General features: G+C 46.9%; 1 protein-coding gene across 1 annotated transcript in view; it reads left to right on the top strand.

Moving 5' to 3' along the window:
* Positions 1-26609, top strand: part of LOC142291475 (protein argonaute-1) — a 168991-nt gene that overhangs the window by 83990 nt on the left and 58392 nt on the right. The window contains exon 9 of the mRNA XM_075336029.1: positions 6974-7093. Coding sequence (XP_075192144.1) covers positions 6974-7093 — 120 coding nt within the window. The remainder of the gene's footprint in view (positions 1-6973; positions 7094-26609) is intronic.

The following is a 26609-nucleotide window of genomic DNA, read 5'->3' on the forward strand; positions in this document are numbered from 1 at the left end:
GGTGCTCAAGAAGTGTTCCATAAAAGACTTAGCACTCCAAAATATGTGGTAGATTTTATGTAGCAGATTTTTATTAAGGCAATCCAAAGAAAAATAACGTTTCGACCCTGTATTTGGTCCTCAGTACTAGTCTACAAAATATGACGCAAGTCAATGGGGAACTGAAGCATTTTTTTTACATCAAGACTCAATTATTTGCAGTGTTGAGTCTTATTTTTCAAGACTTTTGCTATTTCCTCTGACATGCTGGATATCAGCTTCTGGACCAAATACTGACTGATTACCAACCATCCTTGTCTAATCAGTGCTTGGAGTTTATCACAACTTCTGATTTTTTTTATTTTTTTTTGTTTGTCCACTTTCTTCTTGAAAACTGACCACAGGTTCTCAATGGGATTCAGATCTGGGGAGTTTCCTGGCCTTGGACCCAAAATGTCAATGTCTTGATTTCCCAAGCCATGTAGTTCTTACTTTTACCTTGTGACATGGTGCTTCATTATACTGGAAAAAGCATTGTTCTTCTCACAGTTATTCCTGGAAGTCGTTTTGATACCATCCTTTATTTGTAGCCATAGCCTTCGGCCAGCACTATACATGAATGGTCTCAGGGTGCTGTAATATTGTCACAACAGATGACTTTACTTCGGCTGGACAATTTTGACAAAAATTTACCAAAAAAGAGAAAAAATATTAGTTTGACTTTTTTATTTTAGTTTTGATTTATTATTTTTGCTAAAAAGGCTAGACTCCCCTTTGGTGAGGAGCATGTTGTATGGACAGAGGAGAAGTGGTCCACAGTTCATGTTAGTGATTAAAGAAAGTTTAATTTATTTGGGTCTTATGGGAAACATTATGTTTGTTGATAAACTGGGGAAAGACTGAACCCAAAGTGTGTTAAGGAGTAAGTGAGAGGTGGTGGAGGAAGTGTCATGGTATGGGGAATGTTTTCTGCAGCAGGAGTTAGACCCGTACAGCTACATGGCACAGTGAATGCAAGTGAGTATCAGAACCTTCTTCAACAACACATGGTTCCTTAGTTGCGTTCATCACTCAATCAGCCAGCAATTTTCATGCAGGACAATGCCCCCCTGTCAAGTAAAACAGTTCCTTGAAACAAAAAAAAAAACAATGAAAAGGCCAGCCCAGAGTCCTGACCTAAACCTGATAGAAAACCTCTGAAAAATCCTTGGTGACAAAGTTATGGCAAAGAAACTCCCAAAAGTCAAGAGACTGGAAGAAGAGTGGACCGAAATCACACCAGAGCAGTGTGAGAGACTAGTGACATCCTGTTGTCGTGCTGAAGTCATTCAAAGCAGAGGCCTGTACACTTACTACTGATTGGTGATTGTTGTTACCTTAAAAAAATGTAGTTATAATCTTCCTCTGTGCTACAGTCATTGTTCTCTAATTATGATCATAACGTTTTGGACAAAATAAATGGTTTATGGAAATAAACTTTGGATTTTTATTTTTTTTTTAAAAACCCTGTTCTAGTGGCATGGTACACCCAGGGCTGTGGAGTCGGTAAGCCAAAACTTCGAGTCCTCAATTTCCCTGATTCCAACTTGACGACTCCCTCATTCATAGCTCATGTTTGTGATAAATTTACTGTTGTAAAATGATAACATCAGGCTTTGAATCATTAATATGATGCAATAATCAAGCTGTTTAGATAGAACATAAAATATATTTATTGGTATACACATTTAGAACGCAAAAAATGTAATAAACTGTAAATATACAATACACTATGAAGTAAGAAGGGGCAAAAACATTTTCAACAAAAATGTACGGAATAACATTTGTGCAGTCTATGAATTTGTTTTGAGAAATAGTATTGCCTCCATCAGATTTTCCTTCGCAGATGATCGTAAATCTGACCTAATTATTTTAAGGCTAGAGAACAACCTCTTTACACTAACTGGGTTGGTGGCAAACCGGTACCACCGGTTACATCTGTCACAATCTCGGGGTACACAGTCAGTGGAAACTGACTGTGCCTCATGCACAGTCAGTTTTATGTTTTAATCTTTTTTTTTTTTTTATTGAAAAATTAAGGTTGGTTACAATAAGCAGGGCTGCAGACCAAGGCAAACCCACAAATGGAGACAAAACAAAAAAAATAATAAAAAAAAAGTGCAATGAAACATGAAAGGCTTTGCATGGTTGTAGCCATATACAGTTTGTTACAATAAAGAACATTTAAGAACTTTTATGTCAATCTGGCTTAAACCATTATAAAGGTATAAAATCCATAAACTATAACATAAACAGCAAAGATTTACTATTCATACCATAGAGACACATAATGGTCAGTCATGCAGTCAGTTTTGATGAACGGTTGAACTCTTCTACTTATTTGAGTGCAAGTGAAAAATTTTGCTGAAATATGGTCAGTTTGCTATGAGTGGAATCTTTTTCCCTGCGGCAATGCTTTGCCTGCTCCATGTCGTCCAAATACTTTTCGAAACTAAACTCCTCATCTGATGAGACTGAAGTACAGTAGCATGGGAGATGAGGAGTTGGGTCATGTGATGCAGCTGAAGAAACGGCAGCAGTAGCACTGGCAGGAGGATCCAAGTCCTCTTTCTCCTGGAAGTCCTTTAGCCCGCTCATCCTAACTGCTACCTCTGTCAGAGTTTCTTTTTCCTTTAGTAAGCTGTTGATCATCCAGCAATATACGATGACTTGGGTCCATATATGCAGCTGCCAGAAGAATTTGTTTTCTAAAAGCAGTGCCTTTCTTCATTTCATTGAAGCAGTAATGCCATCTGCGATTAAACCTCCTCTTTGGGAAAGGCAAAACAGCAAGTTCTTCTACTCCTTTATGAAAATGCCAGAGATAAATCCTCAGCTTGTAATTTTTTAGTCGCTGTAAATGGGTGATGAAGCAATTCCTTCAATTTAACCACCTGTGTACATTTACCTTCATTTAGTGTTACCTGAGGGTTGACCCTATCTACAAGAAAGGGCTTCAGCTCAAGCAGTCGCTCAATTATTAAATAAGTGCTGCCCCAGTGAGTGACTTTATCAACAATTGCCCCTTTTCCAGCATGTCTCTTTAAGAGGGAATCAATTTTAGGGGTTCTGGCAGCAATTACAAATTTCCTCACTTTGCCAATCAATGTTCCAGCATGTCCGTCTTGCAGACAATCTTATTAACAGCTGCAGTGTGTGGACAAAACAACACATGTAATAAATAGGAGAGAGATATGAAGCAGCTTCAAAAAGATCTAATTCTAAAAGATAATCTTGCTGTTAATTGAAAGCTTAGACTAGCTTTAAGAAGTACTTTCCTTAATCCTGCTTTCCTGTTCCTAGAGTCTCTAGCAGTTCTGAGATGATGGCAGGCATTCTTTGTGTCTTTGTTTTTACCCTTAACTGTAGAGGAGAAGCTTCACTTCATATGTCATTTAGCTGAAGTGCAGCATAGATTCATCTTAACTAAAAGCCTAGATTCTATGATCAGGAATAGAACAGACCTTTTATAGGACATTTCATAACTTTCCCAAATTCTTATGAAAAAATATTCATCACATACTGCATCAAACCGCTGGACCCAGTTGTTTATTATATATTTTCGGGGTTGGTCCATTTTATACCGACTCCACCAAAATGGACTCTGACTCCATGACTCCGAATACAGCCCTGGGTGTACCCCTTACAAAAAAACCTTCAAATGTTGATCAGTCTAGATTATATTCTTTCGGAAAAAAGCAAGTGAACATACATTGTTCTCTAATTTTGATCTCTAGTGTATATGTATGTATATATAATATATATACTGCTCAAAAAAATAAAGGGAACCCCAAAATACAAAATCCTTGTTTAAGTGTTCTCTTTATTTTTTTGAGCAGTATATTTATTTATTATTAATTGTACATACACAGTGTGCAGAATTATTAGGTAAGTTGTATTTTAGAGGATTTATTTTATTATTGATCATCAACTATGTTCTCAAGCAACCCAAAAGACTCATAAATATCAAAGCTTAATATTTTTGGAAGTTGGAATGTTTTTTTTAGATTTTGCTATCTTAGGAGGATATCTGTTTGTGCAGGTAACTATTACTGTGCAGAATTATTAGGCAACTTAATAAAAACCAGATATATTTCCATCTCACTTGTTTATTTTCACCAGGTAAACTAATATAACTGCACAAAATTTTGAAATAAACATTTCTGACATGTAAAAACAAAACCCAAAAAGATTAGTGACCAATATAGCCACCTTTCTTTATGATGACACTCAACAGCCTACCATCTATAGATTTTGTCAGTTGCTTAATCTGTTTACGATCAACATTGCATGCAGCAGCCACCACAGTCTCCCAGACACTGTTCCGAGAGGTATACTCTATGGGGTTCAGATCAGGTGAACAAGGGGGCCATGTCATTATTTTTTCATCTTTTAGACCTTTTCTTGAACGATACAGACTTCTTCCTGTACCACTGCATGAAGTTTTCTTCCAGAAACTGGCAGTAGGTCTGGGAGTTGAGCTTCACTCCATCCTCAACCCAAAAAGGTCCCATAAGTTCATCTTTGATGATATCAGCCCATACCAGTACCCCACCTCCACCTTGCTGGCGTCTGAGTCGGAGTGGAGCTCTCTGCCCTTTACTGATCCAGCCTCTGGCCCATCCATCTGGCCCATCAAGAGTCACTCTCATTTCATCAGTCCATAAAACCTTTGAAAAATCAGTCTTAAGATATTTCTTGACCCAGTCTTAACGTTTTATCATATGTTTTTTTCTTCAAAGGTGGTCTTTTTTCAGCCTTCCTTACCTTGGCCATGTCCCTGAGTATGGCACACCTTGTGCTTTTTGATACTAGAGTAACGTTGCAGCTCTGAAATATGACCAAATTGGTGGCAAATGGCATCTTGGCAGCTTCACGCTTGATTTTCCTCAATTCATGGGAAGTTATTTTGCGCCTTTTATGCCCAACATGCTTCTTGCGACCCTGTTGGCTATTTGCCATCAAACGCTGGATTGTTTGGTGATCACGCTTCAAAAGTTTGGCAATTTCAATACTGCTGCATCCCTCTGCAAGACATCTTACAATTTTGGACTTTTCAGAGCCCGTCAAATCTCTTTTCTGATCCATTTTGCCAAAGGAAAGGAAGTTGCCTAATAATTAACACCTTTTATATAGGGTGTTGATGTCTTTACACCACACCCCTCCTCATTACAGAGATGCACATCACCTGATTTATTTAATTGGTAGTTGGCTCTCAAGCCTACTGTATTTTTCGGACTATAAGAAGCACCGGAACATAAGACGCACCATGGTTTTAGAGGCGGAAAATAGGAAAATAAAATTTTTAAGCAAAAAATGTGGTCATGACACACTTATTGGGTGAGGATCTGCTGCTGACACTGTATGGGGGTAATGTAAAAAAAAAAAAAAACATCGGCGTGCGGTTCCCCCAATTTTGATAACCAGCCAAGATAAAGTCTTACAGCTGGGGGCTGGTATTCTCAAGCTGGGGAGACTCATGGTATTAGGAGCCCCCTAAGCCTAAAAATATCAGCCAGCAGCTGCCCAGAATTGCTGCATCCATTAGATGCGACAGTCCTGGAACTTTTCACAGCTCGATCTTGATTGCCCTGATGCTGTGGCAATCGGGGTAATAAGGAGTTAATGCCAGCAGCCCATAGCTGCCACTAAGTCCTAGCTTAGTGATAGCAGGTGTCTTGGAGACACCCCCTCATCACTAAACTATAGTAAAAGTAAATAAACATAAAAATACTTTATTTGAAATAAAAGACAAAAATCACCCTCTTTCACCACTTTATTAACACCTAAAACACCCAGGTCCGCCATAATCCACACGACGTCCCACGACGCATCCAGCTCTGCTACATATGACAATCACAGAGAGCGGCGATAGAACACGACCGCTCTCTGTGAGGGCCAAGGCCGCAAGTGAAGTGAGCCGCGCGGGATCAGCGGTGACTTCAGCTGTCACCGCACATCACCCGAGTGAAGTCACTGCTGATCTTGCGGTCACTTCAGCCGTGGCCCGATTTGCGATAACAGGTGGAGGACTCCTGCTGTATACTCACCTTTCCACACTCCACACAGCATCACTCGTCTTCCTGTCTGTGCTAGCAGCAGCGCCGCTGACCTGTGTGGAGCATTGTGTACAGCGATAACGTCATCCCTGTACTCACCGCTCTGTACACACATCAGCGGCCGGCAGACAGGAGGACACCGCGATGCTGCAAGGAACAGTAACTGGTGAGTATACTGTACTTCTGCCCCCGCGCTGATGATGGTGCACAGGGGGCAGTGAATATAGCCGCACATGATCACTCCAGGCTGTAGTTGTCAGGAGTGATCACGCGGGCTGGCTCTTTAGTATGCGCGCATCCCCCGCCCATCATCCCGCCCATCTGTCAGCGCCGGCTCAGGGCTGAGAGATGATGGGCGGGATGATAGGCGTGCATATGAAATGAACGGGCCCACGTGGTCAGGGTAGCGCTGCTACAGCCTGCTCCTGCCTCTAATGACCCGCTCCACCACCTTCACCCACTCCACCACCACCGCACCGCAGCCATCGGACTAGAAGACGCACCCCCCACTTTCACCCATAATTTTGGGGGGAAAACGTGCGTCTTGTAGAAAAATATTGTATACAGCATGGAGTAGATCAAAATACTCATTTGCCTAATAGTTCTGCACACAGTGTATTAGTCCACTGCTCCCAATGTTTGACAATTGCTGCCGCACTGTTATTGCGTTGACTGCGTGGCACCTAATTGGTGAATTCTGAGCTTGACGTTCCCTCTACCCTGGAATGCCCCTCTCAGAACTGCTTAGCTCACAAACTGGCTGGAAGGAATAGATTGTACCACTATAGGTATAGATGACATGATTATTCAGAATACGACATGACAATAATTTGGAGTTGTAGGGAGAGAGAGATTTTTCTTTCATATTCCCTTTTAAACATACATGTTTTTTCTAGGTCTGTAACATTGTAGCAGGCCAGAGATGTATCAAGAAGCTGACAGATAACCAGACCTCCACTATGATCAAAGCAACAGCCAGGTCTGCCCCAGACAGACAGGAGGAGATCAGCCGGCTGGTGAGTGATGTATAATTTATACCTTACTATAACGGTTCCTTACTTGATCTAAAATTAGGAGCCATACAATAATTTGACTTTACATTTGCAATACACTTCTAGCTATGTATCCTCATCACCGACGTTAGAAGAGTCACGATATCTAATACCATTAGAGAGATAGATATACATATTTTGCGTGCCTGGCTCAGGAGCGGTGTCACTCAGCCATCATCCGCCTCCAACAGCAGCAAGCAGAGCTAAGCTCTGCCTGCTGCCATTAACCCCCTTAAATGCCACTTTCAATCTGACAGTGGCATCTAATGTGCGCAGTCCATTGACAAGGTCACAGGCCATTGATAAGTTGCCAAGCGACCTTGGGTCTTCTGAAAACTCCCATACCTGTCAAGATGGTGCTTTTATGAAGACCAACCTTTGGTTGAGATTCAGAGGAGAATGTCATTTATTTTTAACTATATACTACAATACGGTAATGAATTTTCAGACTACTGCAGGTTCAAGTCCGCTAAGAGGACTAAAAAAGGAAATTTTAAAGTTTTCTTTTTTAAAACATATTAAGCCCTTAACGACCACGGGCAGTAATATTACGTCCTAGCGGTCATAGTGTTACTGCCCGCGTTCTGCTGCCGGCAGCTTGCAGCGATCGGTGCACATTTCAGCTGATTTTTACAGCTATTTGTGCCTGCCAGCCAGGCATGAGCAGAATCGTTGTCTGCCTGTGCCGTTTAACCCCTTAAATGCCATTGTCAATATGTGACAGCACCATTATAATTGCATCAGCGGTAAACATTTACTCACCGACCAATACCGGAAGTCACGTATATGATCACGTGACTTCTGGTGGTTGTCATGGTAGCACAGGGTCATGTGATAACTCCTATAGCTCGCATGACTCACTTTTAGTTTCACCCGGCCGATAGCTGGGTGAGACATGAAATGAGCATATCTGCTATTCATACCTGTGTAGCTGTGATCAGCAGATAGGGCAGAGCGATCAGATTGCTAATCCATATAGCCCCCTAGGGGGACTAGTAAAATAAAAAAAAGTGTAAAAAAAAAAAAAGTGTTAAAAAAAACCAGTTCAAATCACCCCCCTTTGCACCATTTCAAATTAAAGGGTTAAAAAATATACACATTTGGTATCGCCGCGTTCAGAAATGCTCGATCTATCAAAATATAAAATCAATTATCTGATCAGTAATCGGTGTAGCGGCAAAAAAATTCCAAACACCAATATTACGTTTTTTGGTCGCCACAAATTTTGCGTTAAATGCAATAACAGGTGATCAAAACATAACATCTGCGCAAAAATGGTATCATTACAAACGTCAGCTCGAGACGCAAAAAATAAGCAGTCACTGAGCCATAGATCACGAAAAATCAGACCGCTACGGGGAACGGAATATGGCGTAAACCGTGCGCCACTCTTTTCGGACAAACTTCTGATTTTTTTTTTGTTGCTACAACACCAGAAACAAATTAGAGGAAAAGCGATAAAAACATCATATCTACACCAACATTTGCATATTTTGTAACCCCTTCACAACCTATGACATTCCCATCGTTGGGAAGGGGAGCCTAACCTATGACTGTGGGTACGTCATTGCGATCGTGCGAGGAACTGGAGCTGTGCCTATGCGGTTGTCACCTGGAGCTCAGCTTTCGTGATAGCAGAGACCCAGCTCTCACAGCCAGTAGCATTGCCTGCACCGTTCCAGGCTGTTAAACCCCCTAAATGCCACAAACGATATTGATCTCAACATTTAGGAGGCTGGGAGAAGGAGGGAGCCCATGCAACGTCCTTATGAGAGACCAATCATTGCGATGGCAACCTGAGGTCGTCATGATAACCTTCGGGTCAGCCAGCTATGGCAAGCTTGTTAGACCATGCCAGGAGCATTGTCTATGAGGCTTCTGTCACTGCATCACTGACAGGCGTAATGCATTGCCACACTTATGCATGGCAATGCATTATATCAGCAATCAGACAAGTGAAAGTTAAAGTCCCATAGAGGGACTAAGTAAAAAAAAAAAATTTTTAAAAAGTTGTATAGGTTTGTTTTTTTTAAAAAATCAAGAAAAAGAAACCATTAGGCTATGTGCGCACTTTGCGTTGAGTTAGTTGCATTTCAAAACTCATCCTCTGGCAGAAATTGTCTTTTTTTTTTTTAAATTCTTTTATTTATAAATGTAATCCTTTAACAGTACACGTAACCGTTCTTAAGATCAAATGGACCTTTGTAAGATACATTCAACACACCAAAAAATAGGACATAAGGCACACTTTACATTTTTACATTGTGACAGAAAATGTTCCCGCAAATGCCCCCTTTCAGGTGTATAGACATTCAAGGTTCCATCTAGCTTTTTCAAAGAATAAATTCACATTTAACAGGTAACATACGTAACTCACCAAGAATAGTAAGAAGCGAAAGAGGAAAAGACCAGAAAGAAAGCAAGAGAAATAAAACAAAGAATAGAAAAGAGTGAGAAACTGGGGAAAAGGAGGAGGGTGGTGGGGGGGGAGGGCTGGGAGGTGGAGGGGCCAGGTGAGGGTAAGAAGGGGTGGGGGGGGCTGGGAGGTGGAGGGGCCAGGTGAGGGTAAGAAGGGGTGGTGGGGGGGCTGGGAGGTGGAGGGGCCAGGTGAGGGTAACAAGGGGTGGGGGGGGTCTGGGGATCCGCTTATGTACTACCTTCTGTGGTTCCCTCAGCCGCCTCAACACTGCCCACCAGAGCACCATAGTCCTCCGAGTGCTGGAAGTCCATCCACTCCCTCCACGTGGCCCAAAATTTCTCATATGAGTTGTGTAATGATGAAGTTAGATCCTCCATATACATGAGGTCATTGACCTTATTGATCCATTGAACCAGCGAGGGGGGTGCCGTGCTCCTCCATCTCTCTGGGATGCACACTCTCGCCGCCATGATGAGGAATTTCCTCAGAGATTTTTCTTTGTCGCTCCATTGGGAGACCCAGACAATTGGGTGTATAGCTTCTGCCTCCGGAGGCCACACAAAGTATTACACTTTAAAAAGTGTAACCCCTCCCCTCTGCCTATACACCCTCCCGTGCATCACGGGCTTCCTCAGTTTTAAGCTTTGTGTGGAAGGAGGCACACATCCACTCATGCTCCCATTTTAGTCAGCAGCAGCTGCTGATTTTATCGGTTGGAAGAAAAGAGGGTCCCCACAGGGCTCCCGGCATGCTCCCTTCTCACCCCACTAAGTCGGCGGTGCTGTTAAGGTTGAGGTACCCGGGGCGTGGCCTGGACGGCAATGTGAAGAGACGTGTTTGTGGAGCTCTCCTGCAAACTCCCTTGATAAATCCCTGAATACCGCTGTTATCACTGCCTCAGCAGACTGTCAGGAAGATAAGGTGGTGAGGACTTATCTGGAGTGAGTCTGGTGGATGCAGAGAGGTGCCATGGCGGGAAAGTCCCCAGCTCTCAGGATGGTGCCATGATAAGGCAGGAAGCTGAGAAACTTAATGCAGCCTGTCAGGAGAGGATGCAGGTCGCGGCAAGGCTGGAGAAATTTGCCCAGACTTCAGAGAAATCACATCAGCATACAGATAACAGAGGTGAGGAGGGAGAAGACAATGCCAGCTCTGATGAGATGGGGGATGGTGAAAAGCAGCAAGATAATACAGAAGTGGAGGAAGCACATAGTGCAGACCAGGCTCCAGAAAACCCCACTTTAAAGGACATTTTTGCAGTGGTGTCTTTTTGTAAAGAGGCTCTGACTTCCCTGACGAAGCAAGTTAAGGGATTACAGGCACAGGTTGCTGACATTAAGAAAGACCTCAAGAAAGCAGACCTGAGAACAACGGCTGTAGAGGAGAGAGTGGGGATAACAGAGGATCATATTACAAAACTACAAAAGTCTGAAAAAACATTTGCACAGCAGATAGCTGAAATCATGGCAAAAAATGATGATTTAGAGAACCGCTCTAGAAGAAATAATATCCGAATTGTCGGCATCCCTGAGAAAGCGGAAGGAAGAAACCCCACTGAATATGTAGAAGACTGGCTCAGGGGGAAAATGGGTGCTAATGTCTTATCCAAGCTCTATGCTGTGGAACGTGCACACAGAGTCCCGATGCAGCCACAAACAGCAGGCAGGGGCCCTCGCACTATGCTAGCCAAGCTCCTCAACTACAGAGACAGGGACACTATACTGCGAAAGGCAAGAGACATGGAGGATTTTATGATTGACGGCCAGAGAATTTCCATATACCCGGACTACTCCATTTCTGTTCAAAGGCTACGTATGACTTTTACAGGAGTAAAGAGGCGCCTGCGAGAGATGGGGGTGCAATACTCAATGATGTTCCCGGCAAAGCTAAGAGTGACGGCGTTGGAGCGGGTGCACTTTTTTACAACTCCAGAGGAAGCCATGCAGTGGTTGGACGCAAACGAAAAGCGGATCCGTTTGAAGGAATGAGCTGACTGTCTGAATCTGCAGTGTGTTGGAGAAGGCCGGCTGAGGCTCTACAACATCCTTAGGAGCTTACAGGGGACCCTTCTTGTTTTTTCTTTTTTTTTTTTTCTCCTTCCCTTTGGGATTGAGGTAGTATGCAGGGGGAATGCGAAGGGTTTGATGTGAGCTTCGCAGGACATGGGGACTGCCTAATTTGGCGCGGTGGTGGTATTTACAATTTGAGATTCCAGTTTAATTACTGTTCGCCATTTTACTGTTATATTGGTTGAGTGGAATATGATTATACATAGAAAGGGGGGGAGTGGAGAATTGTTGGAAAAGGGACGAGTTTTAAAATGTGTCTAAGAGGGGAAGGCGAGGGAGGTAGGGGGGAATTTAGTAGGGATTATGGACCAGGTTTGGAAAACCCGATGCTTCACGGGAGTACTCGAAAACAGGAAGTGGTGGGGAGTAGGAGGGGAGGGGAGCAGGGGGGGAGGGGGGAAAGGGGTAGGGTAGAGGCAGCATGGGGAGATACTACAAGGTTTGATGGTTTTACTGGGTGGGATAATGGGGGATAGAATTAAGGTGTTGAGTTGGAATATTAGAGGGTTATCAGATAGGTCTAGGAGAGCGGCAATAATTAAATATGTTCAAGACCAGAACCCGTCAGTAATATGTCTACTAGAAACGCATCTAACAAAGGAGACAACACATGTTTTAAATAGGAGATGGGTGCAGAAGGCCTATCACTCCACCTTTTCCAACTATGCAAGGGGTGTATCACTGCTGATCCATAACTCTGTGCAATATGAAGAGATAGAAGTGTATGTGGATAAAGAGGGACAGTGTGTGGCCGTCAAGTGTAAAATATTTGGCAGACTCATGTGTATAGCTGCAATATATATACCACCTCCATATAAGTGCACCAAACTAAGGGAGATAAGGGAGTTCTCTGAGAAGGGGAGAGTAATCCCTTTTTTACTGGTGGGGGACTTCAATAATGTGATAGACCTGTACTGGGATAGGAGTAGTAGACCTCCAGGTATTCAGGATAGTTGTATGACTTCGTTTGGCACTCTTATTGGGGAACTTGCAATGGTGGATGCCTGGCGAGTGAGGAATGGGAGGGTATCCTGCTTCTCTTGTTATTCGGCTTCGCATAACACTCTGTCCAGCATTGACATGGCTCTAGCTAGTGATCTGATGGATGCAATGATAAGTGACGTGCAATATCTGACAAGAGTGATTTCAGATCATAGCTCAATTCTAGTGTCCATACGACGGGGGACCCTGACAGGGGGAAGGAGGGGAGAGTGGAAGCTTCATCCAACATGGATCCGTCATATTAATATGGGGAATATAGAACGGGATCTTGGGGATTTCTTTATCCACAACGAGGGTAGCACTGGTCCGCTGGTGGTATGGGATGCGATGAAGGCATACCTCAGGGGGCTCCTGTTCAGGGATATCTGTAAACGTAAAACACAGACGAGGCAGGATGAGAAAGATAGCCTGGAGGCCTTAGATAAGGCAGAGCTGGAAGCAATCCGGAGTACTACTACGGACGCGAAGCAAAATCTTAGGCAGGCGCATGAACAGGTTAATAAGATGCTTTTGGAGAAGGCGGTAAGGAAGCAGGCATTCCAAAAATTGCATTTTTATGAGGAGGGGGAAAAAGTTGGTCATCTATTATCGGTCATAGCTGCAGCTCAAAGGAGTAGTTCATTTGTGCATGGTATGGACACGGTGGAGGGGACACAGGTCACTGAGGTTGAGGCGATCCTTGAGGTCTTTAAAGATTTCTATCGCACGCTATATTCTTCTAGCGGAGAGATGAGGGTGGAAGAGGTGGACTCATTTCTTGAGCGAGGTGAGCTTCCGGTGTTGTCTGTGGCGGATAGAGATAAACTGGAGTCACCTATTACTATTGATGAACTGGAAGGCGCTCTGCATGGCATGAGCAATGACAAAGCACCGGGAGCAGACGGGCTACCAGTTGAAATTTATAAACAGTTAGAAGAAATCCTATTACCCAAACTATTGAAAGTCTTTGAGGTGGCGGAGGGGGAAGGTGTATTGCATGAATCTATGAGAGAAGCAATAATAGTAGTAATTCCTAAGGAGGATAAAAATCCGAGGCTTCCAGACTCATATAGACCCATCTCGTTATTAACAGCGGACGTGAAGCTTCTGGCTAAGGTGTTGTCAAACCGGCTGACTGGAATTATATCTAACCTAATCCATATGGACCAATCAGGGTTCATGGCCAATAGGTCGACAGCTGCTAATATCAGGAGATTGTACCTTAATCTACAGTTGCCGCCTGACAACCCTGGCCGGAGGGTGATCGCTTCGTTAGATGCCCAGAAAGCGTTCGATAGTGTTGAGTGGGGGTATCTGTGGAAAGTGTTGCAGCATATGGGTTTTGGCCCACGGTTTGTAAAGTGGGTGCAGCTGTTGTATAATAGGCCTACTGCTAAAGTTAGAGTTAACGGTATGACCTCCTCAGCGTTTGAGTTGCACCGGGGAACGAGGCAGGGCTGCCCACTATCGCCGCTCCTATTTGCTATTGCAATAGAGCCTCTGGCGGCGGCCATTAGGAAAACAAAGGAGATCCATGGATTTAAGTATGGGCATTTAGAGGAGAAAATAGCTCTTTATGCTGACGATTTATTACTTTTCTTGGGGGATCCATCAGCCTCATTGGATCATGCCATGCAGATAATAGAGAAATTTGGAGAAGTTTCGGGACTGACCATTAATTGGTCTAAATCGAGCCTCTTTAAGGTGGATGGGGAAGTAGCCTGGACAAATGAGGATACTGGGGCTAACAAATTGAAGAATGTGGACGAATTTAAATATCTAGGTATCCAGATATCTCTGCCAGTAGAAAAATACATACAGGTGAACTTATGGCCTCTCCTTAAAAAATTGAGAGCCAAGGTGGATGCCTGGAACAAGCTACATTTGTCAGTTGTTGGAAGGGTTAATTTGCTAAAGATGGTAGTAATGCCTAAACTCCTATACATACTGCACAATGCCCCTGTTTGTATTTCAAGGAAAAGATTTAAAGGGATAAACTCGCTGTTTAGGGACCTGGTGTGGGGTAAAAAGCAGCCTAGGGTGCGATTAGAGACTTTACAAAGGCCGAAGGATGAGGGGGGTCTAGCAATCCCAAATCCGGAATTGTATTATATAGCGGCGCAATGTCAACACCTCAGGGGTTGGTCTGATCGAGAGAAAGATGGGGGCATTAAAGAAGTACTGGAATACATAGTGGGTAGAAGTCCATTGGTAATGGGACTAGAGGATGGTGCGGTGGGGCTCCTGGGTAGAACGTCTCCTACAATGGCACTTATAAATAAGACCTGGGATAGGCTGAAAAGGGTGAGAGGGGTGACCCGGTTAACTAAGTTTACACCTATCTGGGATAACAGTAATCTCCCGGAGATTCGGAAAATGGGGAATATTGAGGAGTGGAGACGCAAGGGTGTGATATACATGCATCAGATATTGGACGGAGGAATTGTGAAATCGTTTCCACAGTTACAGAGTGAGTTTCAGTTACCGGCGTCCGGCTGGCTCCACTACAGACAATTAAAACATGCGATTGCAGCCCAAGCGGCTAAACAAAGTGTGGCCATACAGACTGACCTGGTACTGGAGTATGTGTGTAAGGGCGGAGGAAGCACTAAAGGGATCATTTCTGGCACGTATAAAGATATACTACATACCTTTCTGTTAGAATACCCAATTAAAACTAAATCTAAATGGGAGGAGGAAGTTGGGCCGATAACGGAGGAGGTGTGGGAGAGTATCCTAGAGTATGTCCCTAAACTTTCCATGAGCGAACCGGCCAGACTGTCTCACCTATACGTGATTCACCGGGTATATAGGTCTCCCTTACTGATGTTTAAAATGGGGTTGAAAAGGAATTCGGAGTGTCCAAGGTGTCAGGGATCTGACGCAGGTATTTTTCACATGATGTGGTCTTGTCCGAGACTGGTCTCCTTTTGGACTAAGGTTATCCACAAGATAGGAAGAACATATGGGTGTGTCCTCCCCAGGGAACCAGTGATATGCCTATTGGGATATGTTGAGGAGCTTGGGGTGGAAAATACTATGAAAATTGTCATTGCTAGGCTGCTGTATGCGGCAAGAAAGCTAATCGCCAGGTCCTGGATTAAAAAAGACCCCCCGACCAGGGGAGAGTACATTAAAAGGGTGAAATGTATTCTTCAGCTGGAACGGGGAGTGTATGAAAGAAGGGGGAATGTTAAAATGTTTGAGAAGCTCTGGTCTCCTTGGCTGCAATGCGAATAAGACGAGTGATGGACCAGTAAACGGGTCTGGGACCGGGATAGCCGTCTGAGACCTCTGATGTGTATGTTTTGTTTTATTTGTGTTACTAGTTGTTCCTCCTGCACAACGGGATGGTTGCTATACTACAGTTGAAGGGTATTATAAGTGTGTACTATATGGGATGTAGTATCGGGGAGAAGTGTTGCTGCCGGGGTGGGGGAGGGGGCGGGAGGGGGAGTTAAAGGGGTAATAGATGTGATAAATTTAATTTGGATGCCGATTTGTTATTCTGTTGTATGTACTCTGTTTTAATAAAAAAGTATCTGATTTAAAAAAAAAAAGGTTGAGGTACCCATTGCGGGTACAGAGGCTGGAGCCACATGCCGTTTTCCTTCACCATCCCTTAGAGGCTCTGGGAGAAGTGGGATCCTCACTGGTCATCCATTCACTGGGACCGGGCTCCCTCCGCAGCCCCTGTGGGAATCTGCCGGACAGGAGACTTTGTATCATCAGGGACAGGGCCCTGCATCTAAAGGTACTCTGTGTCCCCATGGGGACGGTGCACGGAGCGCTTGTCTCACAGACACTGCAGCTGCTGCTGGTTTTGTGACGACTTCCACGCCGACCGCGCCTGTTTGTCGGCCGCGGTATTACATTTAGTCCCCGGCTTCATGCGGCCTAGTACCATAACTCCCGCCCCCGGGCCTGCCAGTCAGGGGTAAGGGCGGGACGGTCGACCTGACGTCGGCAGTGAGGGCTGGAGCATACTTTAGGTTTCCTCCCCCCCCCTCACTGATCACTGTGGGGCACCAGATTCCCGCACTTTACTAGTCGCCGCCCACGGCTCCCTCCTCCCCTGAGAGCTCCGGCAGCCATTTTTACAACACATTCTGATGGTGGAGGATTTCAGGAACGAGCCCTGCAGCTCTGGGAGACCCAAGGCAGGGAATCTGGTGGACACACACCGCTTTGGGCGGTCGGTAAGCCACACCGGTCACCCGGTGCTGGTCCCCCTAGGGTGCCGAAGTATATATGTATATATATATTTGTATATATTTTTCTCTGTTCGGCCGAGTTGTTTTGCTTTTGGCTACATACCCTCCGTGATCACTCTCCTAGGAGACAACAGCATGTCGTCCACAAGGAGCAAGGGCGCTAAGGCAAAGGGTTATTTTGCAACCTGTACCTCTTGTGCGGCTATGTTACCTGTGGGTTCCCCCTACCCTCACTGTGAGCAATGCTCGGCCCCTGTTGCACTTGCTCAGCCGGAGCCTCGGGCACTAGTGGGACCCTCGGCTCAGGCAGACCCGCCTGCTTCCCCTGTCCAGGTGGCAGGGACAGAGTTTGCCGTTTTTGCTGAGAAACTCTGAGTCGCTTTCACAATCCATGGCTCAGTCTATGGACAAATGGTCTGCTAAGCTACTAGAAGCCTTGCAGTCCAGATCGGTCCTTACACAGGCCCCGGGCACTGTTGGATCATCACCTCCAGGCCCCTCTCGGTCTGCGCCGCAACGTGCTCCCGGGGTGGCCCCTAGGTCTCACGTAGAGGACTCCGGCACGGACCACAGTCCCAGACCGGCTAAGCGGGCTCGCTGGGAATCTTCCCCGACTTCCTCACGCTGCTCGGGGTCTCAGCTTGAGGACTCTCTGGAGGATGAGGCGGACGTCGCAGCTCAGGGCTCTGACCCTGACGTTGCTCTCAATCGTGATACACCTGAAGGGGACGCCATAGTAAATGACCTTATAGCGTCCATCAACCAGGTGCTAGATCTTTCTCCCCCAACTCCACCTATAGAGGAGTCGGCTTCGCAGCAGGAGAAACACCAATTTAGGTTTCCCAAACGTACACTGAGTGCGTTTTTTGAGCACTCTAACTTCAGAGATGCTGTCCAGAAGCACAGAGCATTTCCGGACAAGAGCTTTACTAAGCGCCTTAATGACACACGTTACCCCTTCCCCTCTGACGTAGTTAAGGGTTGGGCTCAATGTCCCAAGGTGGATCCTCCAGTCTCTAGACTGGCGGCTAGATCTGTAGTATCAGTTGCAGATGGCTCATCGCTCAAGGATGCCACTGACAGGCAGATAGAGCTCCTGGTGAAATCCATCTATGAAGCCACAGGCGCGTCTTTTGCCCCGGCCTTTGCAGCCGTGTGGGCACTCCAAGCTATCTCAGCTTGTCTGTCTGAGATTAATGCGGTCACACGTACCTCTGCTCCGCAAGTTGCGTCTTTGACTTCTCAGGCGTTGGCTTTTTCGTCCTACGCCATGAACGCCGTCCTGGACTCTGCTAGCCGTACAGCGGTAGCATCCGCTAATTCGGTGGCAGTCCGCAGGGCCATGTGGCTACGCGAATGGAAGGCAGACTCTGCTTCCAAGAAGTTCTTAACCGGTTTGCCGTTTTCTGGCGACCGATTGTTTGGCGAGCGATTGGATGAAATTATTAAGGAATCCAAGGGAAAGGACTCGTCCTTACCCCAGTCCAAGCCGCAGAGACCTCAGCAACGGAAAATACAATCGAGGTTTCGGTCCTTTCGGCCCTCAGCCAAGTCCCAATCCTCCTCGTCCAACAGGCCAGAGAAGGGCCAGAGGAACTCTTATGCGTGGCGGTCTAAGTCACGTCCCCAAAAAACCGCCGGAGGCACTGCCTCCAAGGCGGCCTCCTCATGACTTTCGGCCTCCCCAAACCGCATCCTTGGTCGGTGGCAGGCTCTCCCGCTTTTGCGACGCCTGGTGGCCACATGTCCAAGACTGATGGGTGAGAGACATTCTGTCTCACGGTTACAGGATAGAGTTCAGCTCTCGTCCTCCGACTCGTTTCTTCAGAACATCTCCGCCCCCATCTCGGGCCGGCGCACTTTTCCAGGCTGTGAGCGTCCTGAAGTCAGAGGGAGTGGTGATTTCCGTTCCCCCTCAGGAACATGGTCACGGTTTCTACTCCAGCTTGTTCGTGGTGCCAAAGAAGGACGGATCATTCCGTCCCGTTCTGGACCTCAAACTGCTCAACAGGCATGTGAGCACCAGAAGGTTTCGGATGGAATCTCTCCGCTCGGTCATCGCTTCGATGTCACAAGGAGACTTCCTAGCATCAATCGACATCAAGGATGCTTATCTCAATGTACTGATCGCACCCGAGCATCAACGCTTCCTGCGTTTCGCCATCGGGGACGAACACCTTCAGTTCGTGGCACTGCCTTTCGGCCTGGCGACAGCCCCACGGGTCTTCACCAAGGTCATGGCATCCGTTGTGGCGGTCCTACACTCTCAGGGCCACTCGGTGATCCCTTACTTAGACGATCTCCTAGTCAGGGCACCCTCCCGGGTGGCGTGTCAACACAGCCTGACCGTCGCTCTGGAGACTCTCCAGCGGTTCGGGTGGATCATCAATTTCCCAAAGTCCAAGTTGACACCGTCCCAATCACTGACTTACCTCGGGATGGAGTTTCATACTCTCTCAGCGATAGTCAAGCTACCGCTGGACAAACAGCTTTCGCTGCAGACAGGGGTGCAATCTCTTCTTCGGGGCCAATCACACCCCTTGAGGCGCCTCATGCACTTCCTGGGGAAGATGGTGGCAGCAATGGAGGCAGTCCCCTTCGCGCAGTTTCATCTGCGCCCACTCCAATGGGACATTCTCCGCAAATGGGACAGGAGGTCGACGTCCCTCGACAGGAACGTCTCTTTCCCTTGCAGCCAAAACCTCTCTTCAGTGGTGGCTTCTTCCCACTTCTCTGTCGCAGGGAAAATCCTTCCTGCCCCCATCCTGGGCTGTGGTCACGACGGACGCGAGTCTGTCAGGGTGGGGAGCGGTTTTTTCTCCACCACAGGGCTCAGGGAACCTGGACTCCGACAGAGTCCTCCCTTCAGATCAATGTTCTGGAGATAAGGGCAGTGTATCTAGCCCTAAGGGCGTTCCATCGGTGGCTGGAGGGCAGGCAGATCCGCATACAGTCGGACAACGCCACGGCGGTCGCGTACATCAACCACCAGGGCGGCACGCGCAGCCGTCAAGCCTTCCAGGAAGTCCGGCGGATTCTGCTGTGGGCGGAGGCCACAGCCTCCACCATCTCCGCAGTTCACATCCCGGGCGTAGAAAACTGGGAAGCAGACTTTCTCAGTCGTCAGGGCATGGATGCGGGGGAATGGTCTCTTCACCCAGACGTGTTTCGAGAGATCTGTCGCCGCTGGGGAACGCCGGACGTCGATCTCATGGCGTCACGGCACAACAACAAAGTCCCGGCATTTATGGCACGGTCTCAAGATCACAGAGCTCTGGCGGCGGACGCATTAGTTCAGGATTGGTCGCAGTTTCGACTGCCTTATGTATTTTCCCCCTCTGGCGATGCTGCCCAGAGTGCTGCGCAAAATCAGGTCCGACTGTCGTCGCGCCATTCTCGTCGCTCCAGATTGGCCGAGGCGGTCGTGGTACCCGGATCTGTGGCATCTCACGGTGGGTCAACCGTGGGCGCTCCCAGACCGCCCAGACTTGCTGTCACAAGGGCCGTTTTTCCATCTGAATTCTGTGGCCCTCAACCTGACTGTGTGGCCATTGAGTCCTGGCTCCTAGCGTCCTCAGGGTTATCTCAAGATGTCATTGCCACCATGAGACAGGCCAGGAAACCAACGTCCGCCAAGATCTATCACAGGTCTTGGAGGATCTTCTTATCCTGGTGCTCTGATAATGGTTTTGCTCCCTGGCCTTTTGCCTTACCCACTTTTCTTTCATTCCTTCAATCCGGAATGGACAAGGGTTTGTCTCTCGGCTCTCTCAAGGGACAAGTATCGGCGCTATCCGTATTTTTTCAAAAGCGTCTAGCCAGGCTTCCGCAGGTCCGCACGTTCCTGCAGGGAGTTTGCCACATAGTCCTACCTTACAAGCGTCCGCTGGAACCCTGGGACCTTAACAGGGTGCTAACGGCTCTTCAGAAACCACCTTTCGAGCCGCTGCGGGATGTCTCTTTATCACGTCTTTCGCAGAAGGTGGCATTTCTAGTGGCAGTTACTTCGCTCCGTAGAGTGTCGGAGCTGGCAGCGCTGTCATGCAAAGCCCCCTTCCTGGTTTTTCACCAGGATAAGGTGGTTCTGCGTCCCGTTCCGGAATTTCTCCCTAAGGTGGTATCTCCTTTTCATCTCAATCAGGATATCTCCTTACCTTCATTTTGCCCTAATCCAGTTCACCAATGTGAAAAGGATTTGCACTCATTAGATCTGGTGAGAGCACTCCGGTTCTACGTGTCTCGCACGGCGCCCCTGCGCCGTTCTGATGCGCTCTTTGTCCTTGTCGCTGGCCAGCGTAAGGGTTCGCAGGCTTCCAAGTCAACCTTGGCTCGGTGGATCAAGGAACCGATTCTTGAAGCCTACCGTTCTTCTGGGCGTCCGCTTCCTTCGGGGCTGAAAGCCCATTCTACCAGAGCCGTGGGTGCGTCCTGGGCATTGCGGCACCGGGCTACGGCTCAGCAGGTGTGTCAGGCAGCTACCTGGTCTAGTCTGCACACTTTCACGAAACACTATCAGGTGCATACCTATGCTTCGGCAGATGCCAGTCTAGGTAGGCGAGTCCTTCAGGCGGCGGTTGCCCACCTGTAAGAGGGGGCCGTTTCGGCTCTTTTTATTGAGGTATTCTTTTACCCACCCAGGGACTGCTTTTGGACGTCCCAATTGTCTGGGTCTCCCAATGGAGCGACAAAGAAGAAGGGAATTTTGTTTACTTACCGTAAATTCCTTTTCTTCTAGCTCCTATTGGGAGACCCAGCACCCGCCCCTGTTCCCTTCGGGCTGTTTGTTCTTTTGTGTACACATGTTGTTCATGTTGAATCGTTTCTTTTGGTTCATGGTTTTCAGTTCTCCGAACATCCTTCGGATTGAATTTACCTTAGACCAATTTATAAGTTTCCTCCTTCCTGCTTTTGCACCAAAACTGAGGAGCCCGTGATGCACGGGAGGGTGTATAGGCAGAGGGGAGGGGTTACACTTTTTAAAGTGTAATACTTTGTGTGGCCTCCGGAGGCAGAAGCTATACACCCAATTGTCTGGGTCTCCCAATAGGAGCTAGAAGAAAAGGAATTTTACGGTAAGTAAACAAAATTCCCTTCTTTGTATATTTTTTCAGAAGTCCCGCAGTGATGTAACAGGGCGGCAGCAGGTCCCAATTCCTCCTCTCCACCCGTCACCCGTGAAATGATATCAGACACTCCCCTCCAGAAGGGCCGGATCGCCTCACATTCCCAGAACACGTGTAGAATGTTGCCCTCTGCTGTGCCACACCGCCAGCACATGGGATCAACCGTTGGGAACATCGCATGTAACCTCGAAGGTACTCTGTACCATCTGGTTAGCAGCTTGTAGCTAGCCTCTTGAAACCTGGAGCTGATGGAGGATGTGTGCGCCAATCTGAAGACCCTTTCCCACTGTGATGGTGTCAGCTGGATTCCCAGATCCCGTTCCCACTGTGAAGCAAAAGGGCGGATTTGTTGGTCCGGGGGCGAAGATAAGAGCGAATATACTGCCGAAAGAGAATGCCGTATCGTGCCTGGTCCCATACATATTTGTTCAAACTGTGTCTTGGGTCGCTGAAAGAGGGATCTGGCTGGAAGGCTACTGAAAAAGTGTGCCAGTTGCAAGCATCTCCATTTACCAAGTGAGCTGGGATCCTGTTTAGCTGCCAATCCCTCTACCGACGGCCAGGTGTCCCGGTTTCCAAAGTCCTCTACCCGATCCACCCCTCCCCGAACCCAAGACTGAAAAACTGGATCTGCTCTGCCTGGCTCAAAGGCAGGATGGCTCAGGATTGGCGTCAAGCTCGATTGCCTGGGTAACATTTCTGATTGCACCTTCCCCGTATTACAGTATTTCACAGTTGACCCGATAGTTGGATGTGTTTTCAAGCTTGCAGGGACCCCCGGGAGCACCCATGGCAATTTGTTGAGGGGAATTGGGGAAAAGGACTGTTCAATTTGTATCCAAGCCTTTTGAGACCCGTTCCTGCACCAATCAATCATTCTAGTTAGATGACCTGCTAAATGATACCTTCTCATGTCTGGCAGCCCAATCCCCCCGCTACACTTGGTCCTGTGCAAAATTGCTCTTTTTATTCGTACCGATTTACCTGCCCAAATGAAGGAGGACTGAATGGACTCCAGAGATTTGAAAAATCCTGAGGGTATTTTGATTGGGAGCGCCTGCAGTAGATATAGAATTCTAGGTAAGATATTCATTTTGTAAATCTGGCTTCTGTCAAACCAAGAGAATAATGATTTCCCCCATCTGTCACAGTCTCGCCTAATGGAAGACAGCAGAGACGGGAAATTCTGAGAGTAGAGCAGACCGAGATCCCCAGTCAGCCGTATCCCCAGGTAATTTAGAGATTGGGATGCCCATCGGAACTTAAACGATCCCTTCAACTCTTCCACCTCTTTGGATGAGAGATTTATGTTAAGGGCCTCAGATTTCGTGAAATTTATCTTGAAATTTGATAAACTGGAGTATCTCCGGAATTCCCTCATTAAGTTGGGCAGGGAGATCTTGGGGGCTGAAACGAAAAACAGGAGATCGTCCGCATATGCAGCTACTTTGTGCGTAACATGGCCCACCCCAATACCCGCAATATCTGAGTTGGCTCGTACGTGTCTGAGGAAGGGTTCTAGCGTCAAGATGAAGATTAAGGGAGACAGCGGACATCCCTGACGGGTGCCATTAGATATTTTAAATGGGTCCGACAGAATCCCATTCACTCGGACTCTCGCCGAGGGTACCGAGTATAAAGACATGATCCAACCCATCATTCCACTTCCCAACCCCAGACACCCGAGCGTGGCTTCCATAAAGGTCCAATCCACTCTATCAAAAGCCTTTTCGGCATCAGTTGACAGCAGGATAGAGGGTAGACCCCCACTTTTAGCTTTATATATCAAATTAATGGCCTTAACTGTATTATCACGTGCCTCACGACCCGCCATAAACCCTGCCTGATCTGGGTGGATTATTTGAGAGATCAGAGGTGCCAGCCTGCTTGCAAGGATTTTAGCAAATAATTTTGTATTCACATTCAACAGGGATATCGGGCGATAGCTAGCACATTGTGTTGGGTCTTTCCCCATCTTAGGTATTACCGTGATGTGTGCTCTCAATGAATCTGCATTGGGAGTTGAGCCCTCTGAAGCCCTAGAATTAAAGGCTGACAGGAGGTGTGGGGATATAATCTCCTTAAGTTTTTTGTAGTATACGAGGGGGAGTCCATCAGGCCCAGGTGCCTTTCCCGATTTGGATGACCCTATTGCGTCCACCAGCTCTTGATTTGAAATTGGAGTTTCCAATGCGGCTATCTCTGAGTCTGTCAACCGCGGCATTTTTGCTTCTCTGATGTACTCTGAAATTTTACTTTTAATAGATGATTTTGACAAAGTGGGGTCATGTGTCTCTAAATTATATAAGGATGCATAGAATTTTTGGAACGTCTCCGCAATTTCTGCCGAAGAATGTAATATTGAGCCCTGAGGGTGTGTAGGGGAAATTTTTGATATAAAGGTTGTCGCCTGTTGTTTGAGTGCTCTCGCTAATATCTTGCTACACTTGTTCCCGTTTTCATAAAAATGTCTACGGCATCTATTGAGGACCCCTTTTGCCTTGCTGTTGAGTAGTTTCCTTAGCTCGTCCCGGACTTTGAATAAGGCTCCTCCCACCTCCGCCGAGGGCATCTGCTTATGTTGTGTCTCCAGATCTCTCAGCTGTGTTAGCAGTCTGTTGACCTCTAGTTCCCTTTCCCTCTTTCTTCTTGCCCCTTGCTGTATGAGAACCCCTCGAATAACACATTTGTGGGCCTCCCAGACCGTCGTTGGTGATGTATCCCCACCCGCGTTCAACGTAAAGTATTCAGTCAGGGAGTTCTGTACTGACTGAAGGCTTTCAGGGTCCTCCAGTAGGGAAGTGTTCAGTCTCCATTGCCACTGCTGTGGAAACGGAGACTGTAGCACCATAGACACAGTGCAATGTGTGCATGGTCAGAGAATGTTATGCTATCTATCTGGGCTTTGGAGATCCTTTCGAGGTCTTTATGTTTTACAAAAAAGTAGTCCAATCTGGAGTATACCCCATGTGCATTTGAATAGAAAGAGTAGTCCCTGTCAGACGGGTGTAACAATCTCCATGTGTCCACGAGCTGCTGCTCATGTAATAAGTACCGCAGCCTGCGGAGGGCTGATGTAGGATGTGCTGAGGCCCCCGAGGAGGTGTCCTGAGCTGGGTTTAGAGCGATATTGAAATCCCCCCCCATAATGAGTGTCCCCTCCACGAAATCCTCCATAGTTTCAACAAATCCGGCCAGGGTATCAATTTGCCCCACATTGGGGAGATATATAGAAGCTAATGTGTAAATATGCGTAGCGATCCTGCCCTTCACCAACAATAGCCGTCCCCTGTCATCACTGCGAGAGTCCATGAATTCCCAAGGGATGGAGCGCGAGACAAGAATACTAGTACCTCGGGAGTTCGGGTCCGGCGAGAAGCTATGATACGCCTCAGGGAACCAGCGTGATGTCAATTTAAACGGTTTATGTTTGCACAGATGCGTTTCTTGCAAGAAAGCAATTTGGACCCCCATTTTTTTTAACGTATTTGCCAGGATAAACCTCTTACCCGGGCTATGTAAACCTTTCACATTCAATGTCCCACATTTCACCTCAGAGTTCCCTGGTTTATGCATGTTGGGTCAGGAACAGTGTTGAACCCCCTACAAAACACTGACCGGATACGGGAAAGTGGGGTAAGGATCGGGTGGGGGGGGGGGATCAAGAATCAGGTAGAAAAAAGAACTAGCAGCAGAGAAAGAGCAGAGAGAGAGAAAAAAAAAAAAAAAAGCGATAAGTATTAGCAGACAGAAAATATGAACAGTAACAGCTGGCCTAAAGGAATGGCCAGTAAGTTTCACACAATAAAACTATGCAGTCTCTGAAGAACTTGGAGACCTGGTGCTCTCCAGATGGGAGAACCACCCTTGGGGTGCGTGGAAGACCAAGGGCAAAAGCTAAACAAGCTCGAGGCAGAAATGACAATATTATAGTGAACTGAAAACCCACGTCTCACCTCCCCGTTACACGACAGGGCAGTGAGAGGCACATTTCTTAGAAGAACAACACGTTTATCAGACTATCCATCAACATTATCAATTGAAGGGTCCATGTGAGACCCCCTTAGGGGGAGAGAGAGAGACAGAGAGGGGGTGTGAAAGGGAGAGCGAAAGAGATAGAAAAGGGGAAGAAAGGGGAGAAAAAGATAAAGAAGAGAGAGAGTGGAGGAAGAGAGAAAAATGGGCGAAAGAGAAACGACGGAGCAGAGAGAGAGAGAAGAAAGAGAGAAAGGGACGAGAGAAAAGGAGGAGCAAGAAGAGAGAGGAGAAAGAGAGGGAAGAGAGAGAGAAGAGGGAGAGAGAGAGAAAAGGGAGGAACACAAACTGATAAAAGAGAGCATAGAGGGGGAATAATAATCTCTCCACCTCTCTCCCTGCCACCCAAGAAAAGAGAGACAAATACATTTCAAGTAGCAATTAACCCAATATTTAAGTTCGCGTCCGCCCTATAAGGGGCCATCCTCCCACATCTCCCGCTCCCCCCACCACAAGATAGAAAACCGCAATCAGACCCAAGTCTTCAATCTGGCTCCTCCTGGGAAGATTCTCCGGCCGGCTTGGGATCCCTGGAACTCTTCTGAGGTCTTGCACGGCAGCGTCCACCTTCTCTTCTTCTTTGGGGTAACCCGGCGGGTCTGTCCATATGTAGCCAGTTAGGGATCTCTACTGCCGGTG

This window comes from Anomaloglossus baeobatrachus, chromosome 2 (genome assembly GCF_048569485.1).
Source record: "Anomaloglossus baeobatrachus isolate aAnoBae1 chromosome 2, aAnoBae1.hap1, whole genome shotgun sequence".
NCBI lineage: Eukaryota > Metazoa > Chordata > Amphibia > Anura > Aromobatidae > Anomaloglossus > Anomaloglossus baeobatrachus.